Source organism: Hemicordylus capensis, chromosome 6 (assembly GCF_027244095.1).
Source record: "Hemicordylus capensis ecotype Gifberg chromosome 6, rHemCap1.1.pri, whole genome shotgun sequence".
NCBI lineage: Eukaryota > Metazoa > Chordata > Lepidosauria > Squamata > Cordylidae > Hemicordylus > Hemicordylus capensis.
This window is the reverse complement of record NC_069662.1, coordinates 159,469,650-159,495,849: the sequence shown is the minus strand read 5'-3', so window position 1 is coordinate 159,495,849 and position 26,200 is coordinate 159,469,650. Positions and strand designations below refer to the sequence as shown.

Below are 26,200 nucleotides of genomic sequence, written 5' to 3'. Positions count from 1 at the left end.
TGAAGATGTACCTATTTTCCCAGGCTTTTAACTGAAATCAAAACTGTTAAATTTTAATGTGTTTTTATCTATTATTTTTCTCTTTTTATGAATTTTAAATGTTTTATATTATGTTTTAATTCTGTACACCGCCTAGAGATTTCTATATTAGGCAGTATATGAATTCAATTAATTAATTAATAATAAATAAATGAGTCTCATTCAAGCCAGTGGGGTCTGCTTAGAATCAGACTGCAAGTGTGATTCTACAACCCTTAAACCATTTATCCTCTCCACAAACTTGTGAGTGAAGATAAGGTAAGTAAGACAACCATTATCCTTTAAAACATAACAAAAGCATGAGGATGAAGGTTTCAAATACTGGTGACCATGTAGTTTCTATGGTTCTCATCCAAAGGGTTTCAAACTGCAGACGGAGCTCTGTAGTAGCAGAAGCTGCCCTCACACTCCTAGGCATGGGATATATCCCAACAGGGTTATTTTAAAACCTTTTATCCTGCCTTGCTTCTACTGCTAGGTACTCAAGATTTAAAACAAAACAATCAAAGCACTCAAGGTTTGCATAAGTAGTCAGCCACAAAAAGAGTCCTATGCCAGGCATACAGACTTATCGTGGTATCGACTTTATTGGACTACAGCCCACTTCATCAGATAGTCCCCTGCTAACAGAGCTAAGAGGCACCTTTTAAAAGTGGAGATTCTCTTTATTTAGCAGGAGGAGAGCACCTGGCCCTATCTATCCCCAGCACGGCAGCCCTCCAGTGGCTGTTGCTGGTGTCTATCTTATGTTTCTTTCTCTTCTTTTCTTTAGATTGTGAGCCCTTTGGGGACAAGGAGCCTTATTTATTTATTTATTTATATGTAAACCACTTTGGGGACTTTTGTTGAAAAGCAGTATATAAACATACGTCATATTCGTAAGGTGATACTTTTACCAAGATGGGTCTAAAGGAAGGCTTGACCTACAGGGTTCCATTTTACATACCCTGAGTCAAGAACTGATAATTCTGAGCCATTATTTGCTTTTAAGCACAACCAGCAGTTTGATGGTGTGAGAACAATGCCCTTTTTTGGATGTGCCAACACTGGTACATGGGAAACAACATATTTTTCAACTGTAACCAGTGGGAAGACCTTGACTATCTCTGTGCTGCCTGATCATAAGCTTCCATGGGAGGATCACAGGGTTCAGATAACCAATCTTCCTGATACATTGCTTGTATCAAGCATGCTTGCATACCCACAGTGGAAAATTGGAGGACAAAAAGGACAGTATTTGAAAATGCCCTTCGTCGTCAAATGTTATTACTCAATACGTAACTTATTTTATTAATTAATATGAACATTGCTGAGTTGCTAAGGAGAATTCAACCAATGGAAGGCCTGAAAGGTTGGGGTAATTTGGCTGAGGTATAAAGGCTGGAGGTCTGGTATGTTGATAAATCCTTCTGTGGAGCCTTCTGGCTTTTGTTTGTTTTCCTTTTCTAGTCTAATCGTTTTTCAGGATGAAGGGGAGCTTCTTTCAGAGGCTCTCTCTCCACCTTTCCTTGCTTTCCGTTTTTAGCCAAACTTTCATTTTTGCGGTAATATTTTTGTAATATTAGAGTGCCTCTAATCTTTGAGGCTACTCAGCTTGGACTGGTACATAAGAACATAAGAACAGCCCTGCTGGATCAGGCCCATGGCCCATCTAGTCCAGCATCCTGTTTCACACAGTGGCCTACCAGATGCCACTGGAAGCCTACAGGCAGGAGTTGAGGGCGTGCCCTCTCTCCTGCTGTTACTCCCCTGCAACTGAGACTCAGAGGCATCCTGCCTCTGAGGCTGGAAGTGGCCTATAGCCCTCAGACTGGTAGCCATTGATAGACCTCTCCTCCATGAAGTGATCCAAACCCCAGTTAAAGCCATCCAGGTTGTTGGCTGTCACATCTTGTGGCAGAGAATTCCACAAGTTGATTATGTGTTGTATGAAGAAGTACCTCCATTTGTTGGTCCTAAATTTCCTGGCAATCAATTTCATGGGATGACCCCTGGTTCTAGAGTCATGTGAGAGGGAGAAGAATTTCTCTCTATCCACTTTCTCCACACCATGCATGATTTTATAGACCTCTATCATGTCTCCCCACAGTCGTCTTTTCTCTAAACTAAATAGCCCCAGGTGTTGTAACTTTGCCTGATAAGAAAGGTGCTTTAGGTCCCCGATCATCTTGGTTGCCCTCTTCTGCACCTTTTCCAGTTCTACAATGTCCTTTTTAAGATGTGGTGACCAGAATTGTATGCAGTTCTCCAGGTGTGGCCACACCATAGTTTTGTATAAGGGCATTATAATACTAGCAGTTTTATTTTCAATCTCCTTCCTAATGATCCCTAGCATGTAATTGGCCTTTTTCACAGCTGCCACACATTGGGTTGACACTTTCAACAAGCTGTCCACCACAACCCAAACATCCCTCTCCTGGTCAGTCAAAATTTGGTAGATATCAAATTTTATTTCTTTGTATTTTGACTGTGAATTTTCTTTAATACTGTCTATTACTGGGAACAAGCAGTATGCATGCAAGGGAGAAAAAACCCCAAACGTTTTCAATGCAATGAAAATAAGCTTCAGGCTCCTTTCTCTCCATTGCAGGAGAGAAAGGAGTCTGAAGCTTATTTTCATTGCATTGAAAATGTTTGGGGGTTTTTCTCCCTTGCATGCATCTAAATTCTTTTAATTTATTCTCATTTTCTCTGTAAAACACTTAACGCCTGAATAAAGTGCTTTAATTTGTTTCAGCAAAACCAGTGAGTCAGTATTCTGTGAGTTAGTGTGTTTTTCTCCCCCCAGCCACATGTTCTCCCTTCAGTTAGTTCACTGGGGCAAATAAAGGACCTGATTTTCAGGGAGCTTAGCCCCCCATTTTAAATAAGGAAAGCTGTGACTGAGAGGGAGTGCCCAGCCCCACTCGAAGCTGCCTTATATGGTCAGACCCTTGGTCCATCTAACTACACTGACTGGCAGCAGTTCTCCAAGTTTTCAAGCAAGAGTCTTTCCCAGCCCTACCTGGAGATGCTGCTAGGGACTGAACCTGGGACCTTCTGCATGCAGTATCTTTCAGCATCTTTCTATACTGCTGCTGCCCGATATAGGCATCATCTCATACTGCGCAGGAAATGGCAATGGCAAAACCCTCCTGTATCCTACCAAAGACAACCACAGGGATCTGTGGTTGCCAGGAGTTGACACTGACTCAAAGGCGCAACTTTACTTCTGCATGCAAAGCAGATGCTTTACCACTGAGCTGCAGCCTCACCCACAATAGCAAAACCACTGGGATTGAATCAGTTCATGGCTGAGAGCGGATTCAGATCTCCTGCATCCCAGCCCAGTTTTCTACACACTAAACTTCAGCCGTTCTTTTCACGAACTTAGGCAGGCTTCAAAGAGCTACTTGTAGCCCGGTAAATTCTAACACGTTTATTTCAACATAGGCTTCCATGGACTATAGGCCATTCCATCGGATGCATGAAAGGCCACCCCCAGTTTGTTAACTTGTTTATTATATTTATATACTGCCAATCATTTAATCTCAAGGCGGTTTACAACACAAATATAAACAATTAAAATAGTTAGAAACTTCATCTAATATTCTGACCCAAAAGATGTATTTTCAAGGCTTTCTTAAAAGCTACCCAAGATAGGAATCCTTGTATATCTGTTGCCAGGTTATTTATATTGACAACACAGAGATGGGGATTGAGAAGGGGGAGGCAGGATTGTGAGAGTGTGGTCAAAGGCCTATGCAATGGAAGAGGAACAATCAGTGACCATGATTACGTAAAGCTAAAATGTAAGAGATAAGAACAGTGACTGTTCACAACAGCAGTAGCGGCAGATAAAGGATGCAATCTTCCTGGCTATGCTAAGTCAATTAACTAAAGCAGAGAGACTGGGGCAATGGTTCCCTATTAGAACTATTATTATTGCTGCCAATTTCTAGTGGATTAATTTGGCATTCCCCCCCCCCCCGTGAACAGCTGAGCCCACTCCTAAATCCCCCTCCAACAATATATTTCTAACTATTTCTGGACGTTCTTTTCAACACTCCACTATTTTTCGAAAGCAGTCTGCTCGCATGGGGTTGGGCGGGGGCTGGTGTTCAAGAAAAACAAATTCAAAGCCCCTGGGAGTGTGCAAGATATAGTCACACAGGTCTTTGGACTGGGATTCGTACATCTTTAGAAGGTCATGCCACAGGTGGGTCAGCCCAGGAAGGGTCCCTAAGACCCATCGCCACTCACGCCCACCTGAGGACCCACTCACATTGCAGAGATAATGCAGGACAGCCAATGTACTCATACAGCTACTGCCTTTGCCAATGGGCACACTCATCTGCATATGGTAGCATCCCAAAGTCATTGTGGGACCTTGGGATACTTCATAGGGAGCTGCCATCTACTGAGTCCCACCTATGGGTCCATCTAGCTCAGTACTGTCTACACTGACTGACAGCAGCTCTCCAAGGCTTCAGGCAGGAGTCTTTTCCCAGCCCTACCTGGAGATGCTATCAGGGACTGAACCTGGGACCTTCTGCATGCAAAGCAGAAGCTCTGCCACTGACCTATGGCCCCATCCCATGGTTTGTGGGGGGGGGGAGGAGAAACCCCATACAGGTTTTAACTCATGTGGCAGCTCCTTCTTCTTCTGTTCTCCCCATAAGCCAATGACATTTTCCCTAAAGACCCCTGTGAGGATGTCAAGGCTTCCGGGAGAAAGCTCACTGGCCAGTGAGAAGGGAGGAGTTATGCTGAAGGATGTCGCGGCAGCTGCTTTTCTTCTTCACATTCTCTAAGGGTGAAAGGGGAAGACTCAGCACTAGCTGCTGAAGGTGGCAGTGGTGGCAGCGGCTTCTCCTCTCACCCACGGAGGCTGGGAGCAGGGGAGCTGTCCCTGCCTGCCCACCACCACCCAATAAGCTTGTGCGGGAGGCAGGGCCCAGCATAGCGTGGCAGTCATCCTGGAAGTTTTATATCTGACAGAAGGTAAACAAAGGTGTTGGTGGTCATCCTTTTCTTTCTACTGGAAAAGACAGTTGTTGGCAGTCAAGGGATAAAGGCTTCTGACGCACAGCGTTGGGTCCAGGCTTCATGGAAACAGACATGCAGAAATGCAGGCACTGCCGATTCCAGCCTGGAATGTCCCTGTCTGCTGCCAGCCCCAGATGCAGCTGCTGCCAAGCAACTGTGCTCCGATCCAGCCAGGCCCACCGGGTCAACTGTATGCAGTGGAGCTTTGGCTGGGCTGCTCTCCTCTCTGGTTTGCCAAGCCCAACCAGATCCACCACCGTATGCAGCTGAGCAGAATATGCCGTGGGGCCTGGCGGGTCAGAGTGCAGTGGCTCAGCAGCAGATAGGGAGATTCCAAGAAGGGGGTCTCTGCACAGCCACCCCTTCGCCAGTGCCCTGCATCTCCACCCTGCCACCAATGCTGCTTTACCTTGCACCCACCGCCCCATTCCTTCTGGGCTCTGCGCCCCACTAGGGAGAGCCCTGAACACAGAAAAGCAGAGATTCCAGGCAAGAAGCCTGCAGGTTTGGGTGCGTTATTCAGATAAACAGGGTTGCTTGAGTGAAGTTCTCATGCAGGAATGGAAAACGCATTACACAGGAACACAGGAAGCTGCCTTATACAGTGTCAGCCCACTGGTCCATCTACCTTGGTATTGTCTACACAGACTGGCAGTGGCTTCTCCAAGGTTGCAGGCAGGAGTCTCTCTCAGCTCTAACTTGGAGATGGAGATGCCAGGGAGGGAACCTGGAACCTTCTGCTTGCAAGCATGCAGGTGCTCTTTCTAGAGCAGCCCCATCCCCTAAGGGGAATATCTTATAGTGCTCACACGTGTAGTCTTCCATTTAAGTGCAAACCAAGGCAGATTCTGCTTGGCAAAGGGGACAATTCATGCTTGCTACCACACTATCTTCTGCTTGTTAGTCAAGCATTTCCCCACTGCACCACTTAAGGTGACCAATTCAAATCCACGCTGGTACTATATCAGGCAACAGTGATATAGGAAGATGCTGAAAGGCATCATCTCATACTGCGTGGGAGGAGGCAATGGTAAACCCCTCCTTTACTCTACCAAAGAAAACCACAGAGCTCTGTGGGCTCCAGGAGTCGAAATCGACTCGACGGCACACTTTACTTTACTACACAACCAGCTCTCCTCCCCATTCTTCTTCATGGTCTTCAGGTGGTCTATAATTGGGCTTCTGTGCCTATGTAGAGCGTGTTTGGAAATTAGTTCCAAAGTGATCATATTTCTATTTCATACCATATTAGTGGGCTGGTAAGATAATCTCACATGACCATTTATGTGCTTTTTTCCTAACTGGACATGGTACCCATGTAGCAAATCCATCATATTTAAAGTAACCCTAAAACAAAGGGACAAGACTGCTCTTACTCGGTTGTTGTGTGCGTTGAATCTGTGGATTCCCACCGCTTTAGGTATAATCTCCATCACATCAAAATAAAAACCTAAACAAAAGGTTAAAAATATTGCCACATTTATGACTTATAACAAAGGTTCTTCTTTAATCCAACAAATGATTAGAAAGACAAACACAAGGCTGGTTCACATGGAGTGCCACCCACTTCCGCCTTCTCTTCATCTGCTTAAAAGAATCACTTTCCTGTTTTGCAGCAAACCATCATTTACCATTACATCCACCCCGGCAAACCATGATTTGCATTTGCTCAGAAAACCAGGGTTTGGCCACTGTTTGCAATGCTGGCTTGTAGGATTCAGATGCAACAGCTAAGTTTGGCTGAGCTGCTGCCCATCAGTGACCATACTGAGCCAGATGACAAAGGTTTGGGGCAGTATACAAATTTTGATAGATAGATAGATAGATAGATAGATAGATAGATAGATAGATAGATAGATAGATAGATAGACAGACAGACATATATAAAAGATAATATATCAAAACAAGCCTTGATACATCCCCTCCCTTCCAAGATACATACCCACATTTCCATCGTTTCCAACAGGCGTAGAAAGTAATGCTTTGGAGAATTCTTCCCACGATCCAGAGGCAAGTTCGTCCCGAATCTTCTCTCTCATCCAAGAACCGTTCTTATAACTAAATGAAAAAATAAAATCCCAGTTGCATTTTCTAAGATGTTCAGTCCAAGTTTTAAAGTGACACTAGTTTTGGCTTTTGAATACATAGAATCAACGTTTCTGTGTCTTCTGAGACAACAATCTTATACACGTTCCTTAGAAGAAATTCCCATTGATTTGGGATACAGCTTGCAAAAGAGAAAGGCCTTTCACACAAGCATCTGGGAGTGGTTTGGGGTGGTGGTGGGGGAAGAGCTCCTTCTCCAGTCCTGACAGAAGAGCAGAGCCCCTTGCTTGGCTCTGCAGGCCCAGCTCATACAAAAGTAACACAGCTGCGATATGTTTTAGAATCCGGGAACAGGGTCCTCGAAAGACGAAAATAGTCATTGCACTGGCTGGAGACTGGAGATCCCCATTATGTCCTGAGCTGCCCTCTGTTTGGCAGAGGTGGGCCAAGCCATATTCAAGTCATTCTGAGGAAAGGATCACAGCGTGTGCTGTGCAGAGCGGCACATACACACATAGCAGTCCCTGTAGCTGCTGCTCTCTATTACAAACATGGCAGCTGGCTGCTGGGAGCTGCTGCAAAAGGGAAATGGCCACACATGATCAAAAACATTGAGGCAGGGGTGCTCTCGTTCCCTCCTACCTTGGTAAAGAACAAAGTAGAAAAGCTTGGCTACCCACATTTGAGTGAGCTAAGTTGGAGGCATTTTCATGGGTCCTCACAAGCCTCCAAACCTGGGCTGCGTGCCTCCAGCCTTTATTTTGATATTCGTGTGAATAGCCCTAGAGATTACTCATAGCTATTCTTGCAGAAAATAATGATGATGATGATGTGAAAAAGCCAAAAACATTCCTTACATCAAGTGCTGATCAAAGGTACTTTGGGAGAAAGAAAACCTGAAACAGAACTATTCCTCTAAAATAATTTCAAAAATTGAGGGCCCCTCCTTGAATGACCTAGACCGACTCCGTATAAAGACAGCTTAGTATGTTGATATGTAAAACAACAGTGAAAGGTGCTTTACCACAACAAGGCCATGTATGCTTGTGAATCAACCGGGCTGCAGAGGATGTGACCTTCTAAAGCAGGCTTTGGATCTTTAATCCAGAGAAACAATGTATCACTAGTGCCAAGGCTAATCTGTGAGAGAGAAAATAATAATTGAGGTGTTAGCACAATGTGCATGAAAAGCAAAACAGAAATTAAATTAAATCCATTCGTTTGCAGTACTAATTATCTTTAAATTACACATTAAGGCAATTAGATTCTTGAGGTATCAGCTTGGCTTATCACCTTTGTGTGAAGCACAGAGCAGAAGAGAGTATAAGGGAAAGTATTGGTGGGGGGGGGGATGACTTGACTAGCAAGTCAGAGGTTGCCAGTTCGAATCCCTGCTGGTATGTTTCCCAGACTATGGGAAATACCTATATTGGGCAGCAGCGATACAGGAAGGTGCTGAAAGGCATCATCTCATACTGGATGGGAGGTGGCAATGGTAAACCCCTCCTGTATTCTCCCAAAGAAAACTGCAGGGCTCTATGGGTGCCAGGAGTCAACACTGACTCGATGGCACACTTTACCTTTACCTTATTGGGGGGGAACTCACACAGGCAGATTCACCACGGAGCAGCTGTGACATCAACTGAAAACTTGCACCCACGAAGCAGCCACCCCAGACAGAACCCTCCTATCACCTGGGAGCACCCCAGACGGCACCTTTTCATGGAGACTGTTTTTGCATTCAGCACTTAGTAAATTTCTTTTCGCAACCTGACAATCCCAGTCAAACCATGGCGGGGGGTGGGGGAGAATTTTTGATGATTTCTAGATGAGGAAGGCAAGTTGACAAGCATAGGGTACAATAAGGACTGGATACTATGATAACAATCAAGCATGGAGCTCTCCGAGAAACTGGAAGACCTAGCCATAATTTCCTCACACAAGCAACAAGCTTTGGGTGAGTTAAGTACGGCAGTGATGCGCAAGGATTGGGCTTCAGACCATCTTATTCTTTGAGGGGGCACAACCCATCTCAGGGCAAGGCCAAGAGTCACCAAGTGAGAAGACTCGTGCTCTACATGCCGGTGAGAATCAGCCCTGGGTTTCTACATCATTTAAAAGCATCCTAAGTACTTGCTCAAAACAATGGACTCAGCAAAAATGAAATCCATGTGAAGCCAGCAGGAGGGAGATCAACACATGTACCTTCTGTGTTGGTTTAGGGCAGTGCTCCAATTGGGGGGGGGGCGGGGGGAGGCAAAGGCTACTTAGCAACATCCACAAGCCCCACCCCCTGATTCCCCCCAATTTTAGACCAATCAGCCACCCCCAGCCCAGCCTTCTAAAAAGAGTGAGTAAGGGGGCTGGGCCACCTCTGCCTCCCCAACAATTTAATCACTGATTCAAGGCATGAAGTGCCATGGATCAACATAAGGAAAGTTTCAGGCCATGTTTAATGCTTTGCCACTGTAATCATTGGGACCTAGATTAGTTTAACTAGGGGCACATTCCAGCCAAGTTAATAACCTAGAGTTGTAATAACCTGGAGTTGCTCTCCAAGGTCACTTACAACTCAGGGTCCCTAATCTGACTAGCAACATGAACCGTTAGTATAAACACGTCAGCACTTACTGCAATGTCCCCTTCTTCAAGCCTCATTCCTGCCAGCGACGCTGAAAATGCAAATAAGGAAGTCCAGCTAATATGAGATTAGCCTTTGTGTAGGATGCCAGGACATTCTGCACAATGCTCACAATCAAGTTTGGTACATTTAAATCCTATTCATATCAATGGGACTGAAGCATTCAACTATGCAACTAAATCTCACCGAACTCTATAGAGGTTAACTTTCTCTACATGGCTGCAAGCTACCAGGCACTATTTCCATTAGGGCCTCTCCGGAATAAGAACTGTATTGCATAGAACATACAATACCTAAAGGAAATTATTAAAGTATCATAAGAGACCCAGCATTCTAGCAGAGAACTTTCTTACCTGGATTATCGCCAGTAAATGCTATAACTTTACATTCAGAATTGAACCCATAGCGCCGGATGTAATATGATGAAATGGACCCCTAAAGAAAGAATGGAAGGAAAGACAAAGAGAATGCAAAATGAAAATAGATTTTTAAAATAAAATAGCCTAGTATTATAGGTCTTTTGCATTATAATACAGTGCACTTTAACAAATTTAGCTTGTTCTGCAGAAGATCTATAGAAGCTAGAGAAATCTCAGTATCCTCAGAAAAATTACAATTCCCAGGGTTCTATGGAATAAATCAAAGGCCAGCAACTTTGCACTGCAGACCTGCAGAACCTCAAATTATTATTTACATTTGTTTTGTCAGGAGGGCACCAGACAATTTTCTTTGCTTAACATTTTTATGTTGTCCATAAGAGCCACTGCCTGAAATAATTTCTCACGTCAAAAAGGAAAAAGTGATCACCTTAGTGTAGACAATAGACTTCTTTTATCTGACCACTAGAGCAACTTTCACATTACATTCTACATGGGGTTGCTCTTGAGAATTCTTCAGAAACTTCAAGTGGCCTAGAATGCTCATATTTATTTTTATTTATTTATTTTTACATTTATATCCCGCTCTTCCTCCAAGGAGCCCAGAGCAGTGTACTACATACTTGAGTTTATTCTTACAACAACCCTGTGAAGTAGGTTAGGCTGAGAGAGAAGTGACTGGCCCAGAGTCACCCAGCAAGTATCATGGCTGAATGGGGATTTGAACTCGGGTCCCCTGGTCCTAGTCCAGCACTCTAACCACTACACCATGCTGGCTGAGAGTCTCAACTAATAGGAGACCCTCAGAATACGTTACATTGAATCTTTTTCAGCTGTACTGGTTACCAGTTTGTTTTGGGGCACAGTTCAAGGTACTGGTGTTAACTTTTGTGGCTCCAAATAGTTTTGGACCACTTGAAAGACCACCTCCTCCCATGGGAATTTGCCCATCCTGTAATAATATTCCAAGGGATCTTCTAGTGTGAGATCCTCTTTGGGGATGCCGTAGGTAGTCATGCGAGAGATGGACTTCTCAGTGGCTGTTCCTGTCCTGTGGAACTCCCTTTTCCAAGAGATCCAACCAGCTCTCTCTCAGATGTTTTAGCAGCTAGAAAAACTCATACTTCGTGACTGGCATTCCCTCAGCTTGCTTGATGTTTGCTTTTGTTTCTTTTCTGTTGCTCTGGTTATTCAGAAGAATTCTTTTATTATATTTTATATATTGTTTTAAATTCTGCTATGGAAGGCACCTGGAATTTTCTGAAAGGAAGACAGGATGTACTTTTTGTTGGAAGCAGGACCCTGGCAGCATCAACTCTCAGCTTCAATGTCTCATAGTGACCACTGGGGGTGGGGGGGAGGGAGTTAGGTCATGGATAAAAGTGCTGGACACCCCCACCCCACCCCAACTTTGTTCTTCCAGCATTAGTCTCCATTTTGTCTCTCCAGAGATGGCTGTTTCTTTTGCTCTCTCTCTTCAACCATGAGATATTCTTTATGTTCTCTTTTCTGGTCAATGACTGTAATAAAACTGAACTGAACTGAACTAGTTCTTCAATACTAAAGAACTATCTCAAGACCTCTTGCTTTGCTGCTTTCTCACCAAACTGGTTTTGCTCTGCTATTTGGGGACTGAACTGCCATTCTTCCCCTACACTTTTAAAAATAAATAAATAACCCATGGAGCATCCTAGCTAGAATCATCTTTGCAATTATCAACGGGTTGGTCAGGCCTTTCCAACAATCTAGTTCCAGGTACTTTTAAGGGAAACAACAGCAGCTTAAACCAACTTAAATTTTTCATATAGATATGTCTATTAAATACTCAAATACGAGCTACAGGTGTAGTTTAATCCAAGGTCTTGCATATGACAATAAAGTGCAGGATAATCAAAGCTTTTGCATACGTGGCTGCAGAGTTGAGCACTATTTCCTAACCTGATCTTACTCTCTGTACACATGCTGAGCAGGGTCTTCATGTGATTCTTGCAGAATCACCTTCTGGGTAGCATTCTGGGTAGAATCCCCTTGCATTCTAAGAAGAACCCGCCCTTTCTCCTGGACGCCACAAAATTTGACATAAAAAGAAGCAGGTTCTTCTCGGAATGCAAGTGCTGGTCAGCAGGTGGTTCTGCAAAAATCATGTGAGGTCCCTGTTCGGCATGTGTACAATAGGTAATATTGTGCAGAGACCTGGAACAGTGTGGGCATGGGGTGTAAGGCTATGCTTGGAACTTGTGTGAAAGCTTTGAAAATCCCACACTTTATTGCTATACAGAAGAATGACTCACTAAGACCCACTGTCAGGGAGGAGAGTTGGTCTTGTGGTAGCAAGCGTGACTAGTCCCCTTTGCTAAGCAGGGTCCACCTTGGTTTGCATTTGAATGGGAGACTACATGTGAGCACTGTAAGATATTCCCCATCGGGGATGGGGCCAATCTGGGAAGAGCATCTGCATGCTTGTATGCAGAATGTCGCACATTCCCTCCCTGGAATCTCCAGATAGAGCTGAGGGAGACTCCTTCCTGTAACCTTGGAGAAGCCACTGCCAGTCTGGGAAGATAATAGATGGATCAATGGTCTGACTCAGTAGAATGGAGCTTTCTATGTTCCTATGACCCCACTGTCAAATTCACAGCAGCACATACCAGTATTTTGCTGGATGGTACAGGATAGTCCAGTTTTTCTCCTAATCCAGGAGCACAAGCATTAAGACAGACTGGGCTCCATACTTTCTCACGGAACTGCAGTAAATTCATGCCAGAACCTAAGGAGGGGAATCATTAGTTGCTTGCTTGCTTTTAAACAAGAAATTGAGGTTACACAACACGCTCTTGTAAGCAGGAAGGGAAAGAACACTCACACAACTTCTATTACAAGAAGCAATAAGTACTGCACCACATTTCTATTATCATCAGTGCTAGGTACTGTACAAGACATAGTACTTTCAAGGTTCCCAAAGTAATACACAGACCAGCTAATCATAAAACATCGCCATCAAGTAAACCAAAGAATTAAAAGCAGACCAGCAGCCATACTCAAAACAACACTGCAAAACTTTAGCTAAAAACCAGCACAGCAGGGGCGTAACTATAATAGGGCAAGGGGAGACAGTTGTCTGGGGGCCCACTCCCTGGGGGGCCCCCAGAGGCAAGTCACATGACTGACCCCCCCAGCCGTGCACCCACCCGGGCTTCCTTCAGTTGTATGCATCTTCTGAAACTGATGTGAGTGTTAAGACCTGGAGCTACCAGAGCAGCATGTCTTTCTCTAGTCCCATTTAATGATTTGCATTGTCCACAATTTACAAAACCTTTTAAAAAATAATTTAGGATGATGTTCTATTGTGGCACATAGGAGATAGATAGATAGATAGATAGATAGATAGATAGATAGATAGATAGATAGATAGATAGATAGATAGATAGATGGATCTATCTATCTATCTATCTATCTATCTATAACTATGCTTTTTGTTACCACTATTCAGCCTCATTTAAGATTTCTTTACTTCATGAGCTGAGCTTCTGTGAGGTGGGGGCCCATTTTAAAATCTTGTCTCTGGGCCCACTCCAACCTTGCTACGCCCCTGCAGCACAGAGAACTCATTTTAAGCAGCAGCATTAAAACAAAAGCTGTTGAAAAATGCCTTCCTAAATCAGAACATTTGCACTTGATGGCATAATGAAGCCAGGCAGGTACTCTCGGAGGGCACCAAGTGCCATCACTAAGAAGACCCTGCCCTGTATCCTGACAGATCTCATCTAGGTGTCAGGAGTAGAAGCTGAACTGGTGGTACTCTTATCAACTACAGGCTAGAGGAAACAGTTTAGTTTAAAATGAAGGTGTATGTAAACACATTGCTATAGATTGGGATGGCCAGCCTGAGGTTCTATTGTTGCTGAACTAAAACTCCCAGCATTCTCAATCACAGTGGCCAATAGCCAGGGATTGCGGGAGTTGTAGTCCAGCTATAGCTGGACAGTCTCAGGTTGGCTAACCTTGAGTTAGAACATAGATGTTTTTCACTCTTGCAATTCATATATGGAAGTTATGTTTTCTGTATCCTCATTCCTTGCAATGGAGTAAGCCCATTAAAACCTTCCTGCACTCTGGCTGGCTGGCCCAATAAAGCTAGTGGGTATAAACAAAATGCATCTTCCTAAGAACAGGTGGGGGACAACTGGGCAGAGATGGTGGCTAGAAGGGAGACAAATAAGCAGCATTTGTTACACCCATCTCCGCAGGTTTGTAATACACACTGGATGAACAGGAATGAGACAGGGAGAGGGGTTTGGAACTGGCAATGAGGATATGTGGTGTGGGAGAAGCAATTTGGAATGGAAGTGGAACAGCAGGTAAATGGAAGAGAGGGCAACTCAAGAGAACTATTTCCTACAGAAATGCCTCTTGAATACTTCAGAGATTAAAACACCACCACTTGTGCATTGATCACACCCAAGGTGATTCCCAAGCACCTTGCTCCCCTTCTTTAGCTGCTGTACACTGAACAGCCCTGTCCTAGTGATGCAGAGAGGATGAAGCGGGGAAGACAAACTGACCCAGAGGCTCACAAAGTTGAGGGGCTTCCACATATTGGTTCATTTGGGATAAGACAAGTTCATGGAGGATAGTGCTATCAGTGACTATGACGCAAGATGCTGGGCTAGAAGGGCCTTTGGCCTAATCCAGCAGGGCTTCTTCTTACGTTCTTGTATTGACAACATGTGGGGTACAAGAAGAAGGACCCAATACTATGATTTGACCTGGGCCCCAGGTTACCTCTCTGCAGCCCTGAAACAGGGTGTGTGGATACCATACTGTTACCATAACAGTTTTGTGTTTTGTTTTTAAGAATAGAATAGAATATAAACATAGATCTGATTGTGCTTGCTTGCTCTAGAATAGTTGCAACTCAAACACATTTAGCAGCATTTAGTATCTGGAAAAGTAGTGGAGAGGAGGTTGGAACAGGAACAGCATAGTAGCTGCTTCTGTCAAAGTGCAAGCATTTGTGTGCACTAGGAATCAAGATGTACCTGCCAATAACACATCACGATCACTTTACACAAAGTCAAGCGTTATCTCTTGCAACCTCTCCATTTTTTAAATGGTAGAAACCCACCTTTTGCTCTTGCATTTCCACCAGTCCTCTTTTGCCCTTCCCTTATTTTCTTCACTTTCAGTTATAGTTAAGCTATTTTCTTTCTCGTCTCAGCCAGCAATTGGAAGCTTTCCCCTTTTCCTCTAGCTGTTTACAAGCTAATTTCTTCAGATATCAGAGCAAATAAGCAAGCAGGCCTGTAATTCCCTGGGGGTTATCTCCAATCCACCTCCTTCTCTCCCTCCCTCCCTCCCCCTCTCTCTCTCTAATAGAGAAGCACTAAATCTGCTCGCTGCCTTCTGGGATATCGCCAGTTCTCCAGTTGCTACTGGAGGAAGGAGACACTGAAAATGATGCCAACTGGCATAAGATTGAACTGGCTCCCTTGCCATGGACCAGGAAGCAATTAGTGGGCTGGCAACATTCCATGAGCTCTCATTTAGCTGAAAACCAGGGCTAGAATGCAGGACTACAAGCACCATTCAGACCTGGACAGTTGCCACACGGGAGCAAGTCATTAGACAGAAACTCTGTTCCCTTCTAACTCCAACTCACTGTATAACATCCATCATCATCAACACCTAAAATACACCAGGTGATGTTCCTGGTATATTTTAAATCAGCAAGCCTGCCGTTGTGCCGTATACAAGATGTATATACTAGGGGGGATGAGATCATAGCTCAGTAGCAGAACATCCAGATTGCATGCAAAAGGTCCCAGGTTCAATCCCTGGCATCTCCAGGTACAGCTGGAAGAGACTCTTGCCTAGTCTCCTCTTTATGAGCTGCTTCCAGCCAGCATAGGCATTACTGAGCTGGATGGACCAGTAGTCTGACTTGGTATGGCAGCTTCCTAGGTTCCATAAGACAAAATGGAATAGGAGTAGGGGAGAACGGAAAGCCTGAAGAGCTGAACTTGCACCAGAATTGCACCAGCTGCTGAGCTTCTTTCCAAGCAAGGTGAACATCTCCGTGGTCTGAAAAGGCCAGGAAGGAAGGAATCAATCACTCAGGCAAGAATAAGCATTTGCCACACTGCTGTGGATTCCTGCTGCAGAATCATTTTGACAAATTGGGTCACCTCTCATTGATCATGTTCATTTGATTTGCATGAAACAGAACTGAACAACTTTACTACTTTGAAAGTTGGTTCTCATATCATTACACTCTAAGGTAAAGCGTGCTGTCAAGTCGATTTCGACTCCTCGTATCCACAGAGCCCTGTGGGTTTTTTTTGGTAGAATACAGGAGGGGTTTACCATTGCCTCCTCCCATGCAGTGTGAGATGATGCCTTTCAGCATCTTCCTATATCGCTGCTGCCCGATACAGTTGTTTCCCATAGTCTGGGAAACATACCAACCAGGATACAAACCAGCAATCTCCTGCTTGTTAGTCAAGCATTTCCCTGCTGTGCCACTTAAGGTGCCCATTACACTGTACTGTATGTGATATTGATTGATTAAGCGCCGTCAAGTCGGTGTTGACTCTTAGCGACCACATAGATAGATTCTCTCCAGGGTGATCTGTCTTCAACTTGGCCTTTAAGGTATCTCAGTGGTCCATTCATTGTTGTCATAATTGAGTCCATAAACCTGCTGCTGGTTGTCCTCTTCTTCTCTTTCCTCCAACATTTCCCAGCATTATGGACTTCTCAAGGGAGCTGGGTCTTCGCATAATGTTTCCGAAGTATGATAGTTTGAGCCTGGTCATTTGTGCCTCGAGTGAAAATTCTGGATTGATTTGTTCTATGATCCATTTGTTTGTTTTCTTGGTTGTCCATGGTATCCTCAAAAGTCTTCTCCAGCACCAAAGTTCAAAAGCACCAATACTTTTCCCATCTTGCTTCTTCAAAGTCCAGCTTTCGCATCCACAGAGTGTCACAGGGGAAACCATTGTCCGAACAATTCTAATCTTGTAGGTATAGAAACAGCATGCTATCTAAATATCCTTTCCGAGGCCTTCATTGCTACCCTACCAAGTGATAGTCTGCAGCATATTTCTTGACAACTGGATCTTTTACTGTTGATGGTCGATCCTAAAAGGCAGAAGCTGCCCACCACTTCAATGTCTTAATTATCAATTCTGAGGCTGGTTCTTGTACCCGTTGTCATTAGTTTAGTCTTCTTTACATTTAGTCCCATTTTTTCACTGTGCTCCTTGACTTTCATTACTGGAGCTTACAGATCATCCATATTCTCAGCTGTCAGAGTGGTGTCATCAGCATAGCGCAGGTTATTGATGTTTCTTCCTCCAACTTTAAAACCACGATCATCTTCTTGCAATCCAGCTTCTCTCAGTATATGTTCAGCATATAAATTGAATAAAGAAGGAGAAAGAATCTAGCCTTGTCTTGCTCCGTTGCTGATCTGGAACTAGTCTGTTTCACCATGTTCCATCTGGACTGTGGCTTCCTATCCTTTGTATAGGTTTCTCATGAGAACAATTAGATGTTCTGGGACACCAATTTTCCTAAGGATATCCCAAAACTTGACAATGTCAACACAATCGAAGGCTTTTCTTTCATCAATGAAGCACATATGGACTTCTTTTTGGTATTCTTTGGCATTCTCAGTTACCCAGCATGCATCAGCAATGATATCTCTTTTTCCTTGGCCTTTTCTGAAACCAGCTTGAACATCCGGCATTTCCCTTTCCACATTGGATGATCCTGAGCATTATTTGCTAGCATGTGAAATTAAGGATAATGTGTGATAGTTTGTGCAAGCTGTTAAGTCACTTTTCTTTGGTATGGGTATGTAGACTGACCTCTTCCAATCTTTTGTTCACTGTGTCATTCTCCAAATTTGCTGGCATAGTTTGGTTAGAGCCTTGACTGATTCTTCTTCTGTTGCCTGCCATATTTCTGTAGCTATTCCTGTTAATTGAGCAAATATTTCTGTAGCTTGCTATGTAAATGCCAAGTATTATCATTATTTTGAATTGGTCAATTCAGGCCATAGGGCAAATGTCTCGATTCTGTTTAATAGGGGACATAATCTGGCAGGAACTTTGCCCTGTTGAAATTAACAAGAAGTTCACGAAAGTGCACAGCTGTTGGGCAGTTCCTATTTATAGAATTTATATAGAATTTATCCTATTTATAAAGATTTATAATAGAATTTACATTTATATAGGATTTATATAGTTCATTTCCCATAGACTGTCTGAAGACTAACCAATAGAAAGCAGATCCAACCACAAAGAGAGTGCTGAATTCTACTTAGATCAAGGATTTTCAGCTTTGGATCCCCAGATAGTGCTGAACTACAACTTCCATTATCCACAGCCAAAATGCCCAGAGTAAACATGTTCCAGCCTAAGCCTTCCAGTGTTCTGGTCAAAGAATGCAAAAGCACTGGGTCAAATGACAACTAATGGGGCAATTTGGTCCTATCTGTTAATTCTATTAAAATTAAAGTTATGTCACACATTAAATAACTTCAAACATAAAGACTATTTGCATTTTTGCCCCCTGATGCACCATTAAATCCTCCATCACAACACAATCTCTGAGAATAAACCTGATCAATATAAGCGCTGCATTCTATTTATATCCTGTTTTTTCCTTTTGTTTAATTTTTTAAAGCATTTCCTTTTTAGACTTAAAAAAAAAAAGACTTTTCACTTGTATAAAGAAAGGCCAGGAGTTGACAGATTAATTTATTCCATGAGCAACTGCAATTTTAAAGCAACATATGGAGATTTTGAGATGAAATCCCTGACTTCCCTGAACCCTGAGAAACATTTAATCAGGAGTCTCTTGTGCCATTTTGCAAAAGGGCACGACAGCTCCAATCTTTAAACTCCATCTGTGCAGGATTCTTTAATCTCTGTGCAAAACGTGGCTTCCAAACCAGTAAAACCAGTCAGCTAATGCTTGCAATGTAGACCTAAGAGTATTGATTCAGTGTGTCAAGTAATTTAATACACCTCAAATAGGGCTTGTAACACCATGAACTATAAAGTTAGCTGGCCACCAGCCAAAGGAAATTAGGTTGCATCGTTCGGATTGCTCAAACAATCCATAGATCAACTTTCCCAGTCTCTCATCTGGAATTAATGACTTCCAGTCGTTAAAGGATATTTAATTTTCACTCATCAAAATGGAAACAAAACAATCATGATCTATTAACATTTTTTGATATATGGGAGTGCTGGTCAGTATGCCACACAGGCATACTTTTTTCAGCACAAAGGCTATTGTGGCTTGAGATTATGGGATTTGTAGTCCAACAACATCATGGGACCCAAGATTGGGGATCCCTGCCCTATACAACCGAGGCCCAGCATACCAGAAAACATGCCTTCTCTGTTGTTATCCATTATGCTCCGTCAGGGAGGCACTGCTTGAAATTCCATCAGCCTAAAACAGGGATGCACAACTTGGGCTGGTTTTGGACTACAACTCCCATCATCCCCAGCCATAGTGACCAAAAGTCAGGGATGATGGGAATTGTAGTCCAACACCTGCAGGAAGGTGAAAATTGTGCAGCCCTGGTCTAAAAGGTTGTCTATAAGTACTTGAAGCAGGCCACCCATTATCTGCTGTGGTACCAAAAGAGTGGACCTCTTTGAGAGAGGGAGACTCCCTAGAGCCTCAACCCAGTAGGACGAGTTTTTAGAAAAAGGGCAAAGACATCTTTGTTCCAAAAAGCCTTTGCAATGGCCTGCTGAATTTTAAAGTTATATTATAACTGAAGTTATCAAACAATGTAACTGATGCAATGTTATGGATTCTAATTTGAAAGAATTGTATTCTAAACCACTTTGAATCTCAGGTGGAGGGGAACACAGGTTATTAATGTTGTGATTAACTAATTATTTATTTATTTGATTTATATACACACACACCCTCCAACATAAGAACAGCCCTGCTGGATCAGGCCCAAGGCCCATCTAGTCCAGCATCCTGTTTCACAAAGTGGCCCACCAGATGCCACTGGAAGCCTACAGGCAGGAGTTGAGGGCATGCCCTCTCTCCTGCTGTTACTCAGAGGCATTCTGCCTTTGAGGCTGGAGGTGACCTATAGCCCTCTGACTAGTAGCCGTTGATAGACCTCTCCTCCATGAAGTTATTCAAACCCCTCTTTAAGCCATCCAGGTTGTTGGTTGTCACCACATCTTGTGGCAAAGAATTCCATAAGTTGATTCACATTGTGTGAAAAAGTACTTCCGTTTGCTGGTTCTAAATTTCCTGGCAATCAATTTCATGGGATGACTACTGGTTCTAGTGTTATGTGAGAGGGAGAAGAATTTCTCTCTATCCACTTTCTCCACACCATACAAGATTTTATAGACCTCTATCATGTCTCCCCGCAATCATCTTTTTTTTAAACTAAACAGCCTGAGGTGTTATAGTCTTGCCTTATAAGAAAGGTGCTCTAGGCCCCTGATCATCTTGGTTGTCTTCTACTGCACCTTTTCCAGTTCTATAATGTCCTTTTTTAGATGTGGTGACCAGAATTGTATGCAGTACTCCAGGTATGGCTGCACCATAATTTTGTATAAGGCATTATAATATTAGCCATTTTATTTTCAATCCCCTTCCTTATGATCCCTAGCATAGAATTGGTCTTTTTCACAGCTGCCGCACAATGAGTCGACACTTTGAACACTTACACTTGCCAACATTGAACCGCATTTCCCATTTTGTCGCATTTCCCATTTTGTCACCCACTCTCCCAGTTTGGAGAGATCCTTTTGGAGCTCCTCACAATCCGTTTTGGATTTCACTACCCGAAAGAGTTTGATATCATTTGCAAATTTGGCCACCTCACCGGTCCCAGTACAGATCCCTGGAGGGCCCCACTTCTTACTTCCCTCCATTGTGAAAACTCTCCATTTATACCTATCCTCTGTTTCCTGTCCTTTAACCAGTTAGCTATCCACACATGTACTTGTCCCCTTATCCCATGACTGCTAAGTTTTCTCAGGAATCTTTGATGAGGAACTTTGTCAAAAGCTTTTTGCAAGTCCAGGTATACTATGACACAGGTATAACTTGATCCACACACTTGTTGGCACTCTCAAAGAACTCCAAAAGGTTGGTGACACAAGATTTACCTTTGCGGAAGCCATGCTGGTTCTCTCCCAGCAAGGCCTGTTCTTCTATGTGCTTTACAATTTTATCCTTGAGGATTCTTTCCATCAATTTGCCTGGAACAAATGTTAAGCTAACCAGCCTGTAATTTCCCGGATTGCCCCTGGACCCCTTTTTTGAAAATCGGTGTTACATTTGCTACTTTCTAGTCCTATGGTACAGAGCCTGATTGCAGGGATAAGTTATATATTTTAGCAAGGAGGTTGGCAATTTCACATTTGAGTTCTTTGAGGACTCTTGGATTGATGCCATCCGGCCCTGGCGATTTGCTACTTTTCCGTTTTTCCAGACAGTTTAGAACATCATCACTTGTCACTTCTATCTGACTCCGTTCTTTAGCCTCCATCCCCCAAAAGCCTGTTTCAGGAACAGGCATACACTCAATATCCTCTGCCATGAAGACAGATGCAAATAACTCATGGAGCTTCTCTGCAACCTCCATATCCTCCTTAACAATCCCTTTCACTCCCTCTTTATCTAATAGTCCAACCACTCTCTGGCAGGTTTCCTGCATCTGATGTATTCAAAGAAGTTTTTATTCTTCCCCTTGATGCTTTTGGCTAAATGTTCCTCAAACTCTCTTTTCGCCTCCCTTATTGTCACCTTGCATTTCTTTTGCCAGAGTTTGTGTTCCTTTCTGTTCTCCTCATTTGGGCCGGCCTTCCAATTTCAGAAGAAAGTCTTCTTCCCTTTTATTCCTTCCTTGACGATACCTGTTAGCCATGCTGGCATCCTCCTGGACTTAGTGGTACCTTTCCTCCTTTTGGGTATACAATCTAACTGGGCTTCTAGTATTGTGGTTTTGAGTAAACTCCATGCACTCAGAAGCGAAGTGACTCTCCTGATTTTCCCTTTCAGCTTTCTTTTCACCATACTCCTCATTTTGGAGATGTTTCCTCTTCTGAAATTCAAAGTGTCTGTGTTAGACTTCCTTGCGGATTCTCTCCCCACATGTATGCTGAATTTGATCGCACTATGATCACTGTTCCCTAAAGGGTCAATGACACTGACATCACACACCAGGTCCTGGGTGCTACTCAGGATTAAGTCCAAGGTTGCCTTCTCTCTGATTGGTTCCAAGATCAACTGTTCTAGGGCACAGTCATTCAGCATGTCAAGAAATTTGATCTCTTGTCATTACCTGACTGTGAATTTACCCAGTCTATGTGTGGGTAATTGAAGTCACCCATTATTACTGCCCTGCCTCTCCTTGAAGCCTTCCTGATTTCCTCCTGCAACCCAGTCACTGTCAGCGTTTTGATCCAGAGGGTGATAGCACGTCCCCAGTAGCACATTTCCTTTCAGGCCTTGAGGTGGGTCTCATGATTGGTGAGAACCACCATAACGGGATTTGCGGGAAGAGTGGGCTTATCTTGCGCTCCCCCAGACGATCCCTGCTGCAGCCCTGGGCGGCCAGATCAGCCACCCACACGACTGCCAGCTCCGTCATGGAACCGGCGGGGGCTGTGGGGATCAGGGGCCACACTGCCCCTGAAAGTTCCAGCACGCTCTGCACGAGTGTGCAGAGCATGCTGGAGAGACCCCCATGGCTGCTTTTTAGCCTCCCGGTCAGGGTCTCCTCGTGAGTTCCTCCTCACCGAGGAGCCGCACCACATCAACACACGATCTGAAAGCCCGGGTTAGCGGATCGCTCACTCCACTAACCTAGGCTTAGGGGAGGAGCAGATAAGCGGGTGACCCACTTAGGAGAAACTGGGCTCACCTGTGAGCCCGGTGGTTCTCATGGTATGGCAAAATCAGGCTAGGCTCTCTTAGCCCGATTTTGGCAGACCGTAAGAATAGACTCCTTGTATTGTCACCCACAGGGTTTCTGTGGAGGACTCTGGTCCACCTAGGTTTTCTACTCTGTTAGATTCTATCCCTTCTTTAACATACGGTGCTACTCCACCTCCAAGGCACCCTTGCCTGTACTTTCTATAGAGTTTATATCCAGGGATAACAGTGTCCCACTGGTTTTCACTGTTCCACCATGTTTCTGTTATGCCCACTATATCTATTTCTGTGTTAGCAACCAAGCACTCAAGCTCAACCATCCTGGCTCGGAGGCTTCTGGCATTGGCATATAAGCACCTATACGCTGAATCTGTTCCCTGGTGTATGCTATCTTTCTTTTGACTCTTTGACCAGCTGGCACAGCCTTCTGTCTGCTCTTTATGTGGTTCTGCTCTGTCCCCTTCTGTTTTATCTGAATCCTCTGCACCCTTGCACTTTAAGGGATGGCATTTGCTGAACCAGATACTGTCCAGTACCTGTCGGCTATTCCCCAGGCGTCATTTTAAAAGCTGATCTACAACCTTTTTTATTTTAAGCGCCAGCAGTCTGGTTCCATCTTGGTTCAAGTGCCTTGCTTGGGCCTTGCTTGCCTCAAAATGTATCCCAGTGCCTAACAAATCTAAACCCCTCCTTCCAGCACCAAAGTCTCATCCACGCATTGAAACTCCTTGGCTCTGCCTGTCTCACTGTACCTGCGTGTGGAACAGGTAGCATTTCTGAGAATGCTACTTTGGGGGTCCTGGACTTCAATACTCTACCTATCAGCCTCAAATTGGCTTCCAGGACCTCCCGACTACATTTCCCCACATGGTTGGTGCCGACGTGCACCACAACAGCTGTCTCCTCCCCAGCACTGCCTAACAGACTATCTAGATGCTGCGTGATGTCCGCAACTTTCGCACCAGGCAGGCAAGTCACTGTGCGGTCAACACGCAGGTCACAAACCCATCTCTCTATACCTCTAATGATCGAATCGCCCACTACAAGGAGGCCCCCACCCCCCCCGGAAGAGTATCCCCTGTGCAAGAGGACATGGGCTTATCATCCATGGAAGGAGTCTCTTCTAAAGGAGCATTTCCCTCTTCCTCAGATGGATGTCCTCCTTGCCCGAGACCTTCATTCTCCCTGACAGCAGAGACGCTATCAGCCCTGGAGTGGGATGCCTCTACCACATCCCTGAAGGTCTCGTCCACATGCCTCTCTGTCTCTCTGAGCTTCTCCAGATCCTCCACCTTGGACTTGAGGGAATGAATTTGCTCCCTGAGAGCCAGGTGCTCCTTACATTGAGCACACACCCATGACTTCTGCCCATGGAGCAAATAGTCATACATGTGACATGCCAAAAATGGCTCAGGGTGGTTTACAACAAAATAAAAACAATTAAAACCAGTTAACAATTAAAATCAAAACCAGAAAAACAGAATAAAAACAAACAGTTAAAAACCCTGGAAAACCAGGGCATTTAAGTAAATCAGTTTCAATGGGCAAAGAGTTATGCACACAAGATTCATTCTCCACCTGAAGCCACTGAGGGCTGTGCATTGCTTAAGTTTGGTGAGACCACAAACTGAGGGTCAGAGGCTGCCACATCAGAAAGGATGCACTAAGATTGTGTGTGGATGGGGGCTCTGGTTCACTCCTCAAGCATCTATACAAAAAGATGTTGTAAAAAGAAGAGAGATCCATTCTCTCCTAAACATTCACTGAAAAGTCTGCCCCCAAGGTTTATATCAAGTGTGTTCAATCACTTACAGCTCTTTGGTCTGCTGTTCTGTGCAGGTACAAAAAACAGCAGTGAATAGTCTCAGTCTCCTTCAGGTCATGGTCAAATGATGAATGCAAAGAGGGGTCAATGTTTGGATGAAAAGTGGATTCAATATGCGGATGAACAGAGAAGCTCAATAAGTGGATGGAATTGGATACACTATCTCACTGCAAAGCGCTATTGATTTCTTGGCTCAAGGGGGCCAAGAAATGCAGCTGGGATTTTTACCAGGGATTCTACCAATATTAATGCAATATTATAAAAGGATGGGAAAAAAGCCCTACTTTTGTTCAAAACTCCCCAAAGAGCTTCAAGGATGACACAGAAATGATCCTCATTTGTTCTTTGGGCCACACAGACTATAACCAGGGATAAGACAGCAAAAGTGCCCAAGGTAAATCCAGTTGCCTTACGTGAGTCTCAACACAATATCTGAGGCGCTATATGAATATAAGAAGCTGCCTTATACTGGTCCTTCTCACCAAGTATTGTCTACTCTAATTACTCAGAAAAGGTTAGCTTGGAATGGAAAGATCATATATGAATCAGAGCCCCACCCTCTCCTGTATCTCAGGCTGGCCTCTACCTAAAGTGGGCACCTGAGCTGGCCTCCCCCTTCTTCTGAGTAGAACCCATTGGAGGAAGACCTTGAGCAATCAGGTGAGCACTCCATTTGATGCTCAGCCCTGCTCCTGAGGGTTATGGAAGGGGTTCCATGGACAGGAGAAGAGCCTACTATGGGGCACCAGAACCCCTCTGAGGAGCTCATGGATGGAGAGGAGATAAGCTGAGGATGCTCAGAGTCTGATGGCTCTAGGGCAGGAGTACCACAACCTGTAGTATTCCAGATGTTCCTGATATAATTTATTTTGGCTGGGGATGATGAGAGTTGTAGTTCGGTAACACCTGAAGTACCACAGATTGGGAACCCTCTAGGGAGCTCTCATCGGAACTGGGAGTCTTGGTTAGGGTGTGCTCCTCCTTTTCCTCCAAGAGGGTTTCCTCTGAGACAGAGTCTGGGTGGGGTCTAACATGGATAGAGTGTTGTGGTTGCGAGAAAGCCAGATTCAAATCTCCACTCAGCCATGATGGTCATTGGAAGGATTCCTCGGATAAGTCAATGCCAACAGCTGGTAAGAAGTGTATAGGTATTTATATACCAATGCTAGAAATCTCCAAGCTAAGATGGGCGAGCTGCAGTGCTTGGTTACTAATGAAAACATAGATATAGTGGACAAAACAGAAACCTGATAGAACAGTGAGAACCAGTGGGGCACTGTTATTGCTGAATACAAACGCTACAGA

General features: G+C 44.1%; 1 protein-coding gene across 5 annotated transcripts in view; it reads right to left on the bottom strand.

Moving 5' to 3' along the window:
• XYLB (xylulokinase) overlaps positions 1-26,200 on the bottom strand; it is a 154,621-nt gene that overhangs the window by 100,597 nt on the left and 27,824 nt on the right. For all 5 annotated transcript variants that reach the window (XM_053265461.1, XM_053265459.1, XM_053265460.1 and 2 more), the window contains exons 9-14: positions 12,780-12,898; positions 10,108-10,189; positions 9,745-9,785; positions 8,138-8,253; positions 7,010-7,125; positions 6,444-6,517 (exon numbers count right to left, since the gene is read on the bottom strand). In XM_053265461.1, coding sequence (XP_053121436.1) covers positions 6,444-6,517; positions 7,010-7,125; positions 8,138-8,253; positions 9,745-9,785; positions 10,108-10,189; positions 12,780-12,898 — 548 coding nt within the window. The remainder of the gene's footprint in view (positions 1-6,443; positions 6,518-7,009; positions 7,126-8,137; positions 8,254-9,744; positions 9,786-10,107; positions 10,190-12,779; positions 12,899-26,200) is intronic.